Raw genomic sequence first — 3,693 nt, 5'->3', positions numbered from 1 at the left:
TGTGTATGCACTCACGATGGGTCTACATAGAGTTTACAAAGTAATAATCTTTTCAGCTGATGGCTATGACAGATGAAGAGCAAAGATCTGAAGGTAAATCGTGTAAAACATGTACAGTGTGTACACATAAATCAGCTGCTGATCGGGACTTTTTTTTCAGTTGTTGGTAAAATCGTTATAGATAACACATTGTGGGAAAATTTCTGTAGTGTGTACCCAGCCTAAGTGTGGCACAGGCATACTACGGTGACAGGACATAAAATATGGATGTACAGTGAGGCAGCTGTCAGGTGCTATTGTTGTCCAGGGACTGTAGTGAAATGCACATTTCCATTTCTCTTGCAGTTGGGCATTAAACCCTTTAGCTTCCAGTTATGAATGTCAAATGTTAAATGTGGTATCATTAATGAAGTGTTGATGGGGAAATATTAAGGACAATTATGAAAATAAGTGCACTTTCCATTCGAAAAACTGATCAATGCTTATGTGTAACATGTTTTTACAATGAATTGCTGTTTCAGTTTACTGCAATTTTATTCACTCAATCTCTTTCCCCAGTGTATTATTATAAATCTTCCCACTTACGGGTGATCAGTGCATTCTTGCCATCTTGCCGTGGGCAGCAGTGGTTAGCACTTCTGCCTCACAGCGCTGGGGTCATGAGTTCAATTCCTGACCATGGCCTTATCCTCGTGGAGTTTGTATGTTCTCCCCGTGTTTGCGTGGGTTTCCTCCGGGTGCTCCGGTTTCCTCCCACACTCCAAAAAAAACATACTAGTAGGTTAATTGGCTGCTATCAAAATTGACCTGTGTGTGTGTCTATATTAGGGAATTTAGACTAAGCTCCAGTGGGGCAGGGACTGATGTGAATGAGTTCTCTGTACAGCGCTGCGGAATTAGTGGCGCTATATAAGTAAATGGTGATGATGATGATCTGTAGCCTCCCAATAACCCTATACCATGAACTGAATATCCCTATCCAAGGTTTCAGACATCAATTCAATGTTTTGTAACAATAATAATAATGTACATTTTCATTAGAAAAGTAAACAAGAAAACAGTGTTGGTTTTGTTTTCCATGGTTTTTGTATTCTTCAGGTTCGTAGGCTAGCATTCTCCCCATAACAACTGCTGGAGCCAGACATTTACCATTCAGGCGCCTTATTACGAGGTGTTTTGTGTTTTCTGATTTTAGCCAGCAGTATTTATTGGACTGAATTGTGTACCTCTCCCCTTATACCCTAGCTCCATGTCCGCAATATGCATTATTATAATGTAACAAGGTCGCTGTTACATAAGAGTGAGAGACAGTCAGCTTGTCAGTAACATGTAATATTCCCTCTGCATGTTACATAAACAGCTCAGCACCCTGGTGGCCTCCGCGTGATTGAGTTTCACATCAACAATCACAGTGACGGGTCCCCCCTTCCAGTAGCGCCCCCTCCTCTGCCACTTCTCCTTATATGGGCACAGGAAGCCGCCGGCCAACTTGTTCCTGCGTATTTCCCCATGACCGCCCCCTGATGTCACACTCGCCTAATATAGTCATGGAATCCGTGGTGGTAACCAGAGGGGGAGGAGATGTCACAGTGACATTTAACCCGTTCCTGCCAGGAATAGTAGCTGTACACTGGTCAGACTACACAACAAATACTAACCATACCGCTATAGACCTGGCAACGTTTACTACGAATACGCTCTCTCAGCTACTAATAAACATATAGGTCTCTTCACTGTTCGTATTGCATGCTGTAATCACACTATGAACTGTTCTGTACCATCCCCTTCATCTCCTAATCTTTGTGTTTATCATTGGATATGTGTATATTGATCACATCTGAGTGAGTTCGTCTCCGTCGCCGTGGTTGACTTTTTTTCCATTCCTTTGATAGTAACATCCTGTCCCTTTAAATGTGTGCCCCGCCCCTGCCTGGCCCTGCCTAGTTGTAGCTGACATGTATAAAACCCTTCCCGGGAGCTCTTTATCTTTACAATTCCTGACGAGAGACAGAAGGTTGCCGAGTAATCTCCGGGTACTACAACACACTCCGGCCAAGAACATGGAAGCACACGCACAGTTCTTAGCGCACCAGGAGGCTGTACATTGCGAGGCGCAACGCATCGCATCTCTGTCTGCATGGAAGCTCCTGCGATCCCGGAGCCAGCGGGGAGGAATGCGGCTGCACCGTTCACTGCAGCTGGCTATGGTGATGCGAAGCGCCCGGGATCTCATCCTGTCATATGCTCAAGTTCCCGAAACAAAGCCGGTTCCACCTCCGACCGTAGTGGCCAGAGAGAGTCGCAAAAGGAGATCCTGCGGGACCCGTTTGCCAGAGCTGGTGCCCAGCAAGCGTGCGTGCCTCTGGCAGGAGACCCCTGAGCCACAACCTCAAGGTGGGGCTTTTCCGGGCCTGGCAGAAGTATTACAGAGGCTCCTGGGGGCTGTTCCACCACCCCTCCCAGGGGGCTGCCGGTCACTGGGGGCTGAAAACATACATGGAGTCCATGCGAGACCCGTAGAAGCGTTCTGAATGTAAATCTGGGTACGTTTTACAGACACGGGAGCGACAAACCACAGGTGTCGCTGAACGCAATACCACGGAGCGACTCGCTATAGACTGCCTGAATATAAGGATCTTCTGAAGGGAGCGATTCCCCACAGCAAGTCGGAGAGAGAGTTAAACAAGAAACCACAGGAGGCTGCCAGGCCGGTTCTTCCAGGAAGATGCGGATGACTCAATCGGGGACAGTGGTTTCGGTTGAGTCAGAGATGACTGAGCGGACATTCCTATTCTCTCATTGCAGAATATGTCCACCTCACTGCAGGAGGGCGGTGAGCTTGCGATCCTCTTACTACAGTCATGGGAACGTTTTCAATTATTGCTTGAACTGACCATCTGCAATGTATTTCCCCTTCTATGAAGTGGTTCGTTATATATTATACTCAATGTTGAGTTTCTGTGCGAGAAAGCCTTGTATCAAGGGATTCTATGCTGCTGACGTTTCTCGTGCATTTCATTTTTAATGTAATGGTTATACTTATTTTGTATTTTCAGTATTAAAGAAACTTGGAACTTTATTACCGTGTTTGTCATATTTTTATTTTACTAAAAATACATTTGTTTAATAATTCATTCTGTTTAGAATGTATTTATAAAAAAATATATAATAATAATAAGGTGCAGTACCATTAAAAAGGCGTTTGGGGCAGTAAATGGCTAAGCCTTTTCTATTTTGTTTTAATTCCAGGTACACATAAATATCATTCTGTTGGGGAAAATACATTATTAATGCTGCATAGCCAGAAGACTGGCTTATTTCTAAAACTGGAACCACCTAGAGCTGTTGTAACATTTCCCAGTTTTGTAAACAGGAAACTCCAAGATGGTGACAGTGATGTATTATTAGTAAGAGAACCCTTATAAGACAATGGGTACTAATCTTGGTCACCATTGACATGGTAAATGGAGGTTGGGTGCAGGGGAGTACTGCCATATTTTAGCCCAGGGTGCAAACTTGGATCAGCAGCCTAATAGGAACATTTTAAAGGGGAAAAATATGCAGGTGACCCAGCCTAAGGTAGCCCATTATGGGACCGTCCCAGGGGGGTAGATGCCCCTCATCCCAGCCTTTGGTAGGGTGACAAGAACGTTGCAGCTAGAAGAAATGTTAACTTCAACTACACTGCTGAAA

At 44.7% G+C, this 3,693-nt stretch overlaps 1 protein-coding gene across 1 annotated transcript; it reads left to right on the top strand.

The window, feature by feature from the left end:
• The first annotated feature begins 1,981 nt into the window (after positions 1–1,981).
• On the top strand, positions 1,982–3,079 carry IER2 (immediate early response 2). Its single transcript, XM_075205048.1, has one exon. It carries the CDS (start codon positions 2,061–2,063, stop codon positions 2,529–2,531), a length of 471 nt encoding a protein of 156 aa, XP_075061149.1. The 5' UTR covers positions 1,982–2,060; the 3' UTR covers positions 2,532–3,079.
• The last annotated feature ends 614 nt before the right edge of the window (positions 3,080–3,693 follow it).

Source organism: Mixophyes fleayi, chromosome 4 (genome assembly GCF_038048845.1).
Source record: "Mixophyes fleayi isolate aMixFle1 chromosome 4, aMixFle1.hap1, whole genome shotgun sequence".
Lineage (NCBI taxonomy): Eukaryota > Metazoa > Chordata > Amphibia > Anura > Limnodynastidae > Mixophyes > Mixophyes fleayi.
The sequence above is the reverse complement of the archived record's forward strand: the minus strand, read 5'-3'. Positions and strand labels throughout refer to the sequence as shown.

Excerpts from the sequence above, each read along its gene's own strand:
- IER2 (XM_075205048.1), top strand. The coding sequence starts at position 2,061 with ATGGAAGCACACGCACAGTTCTTAGCGCACCAGGAGGCTGTACATTGC.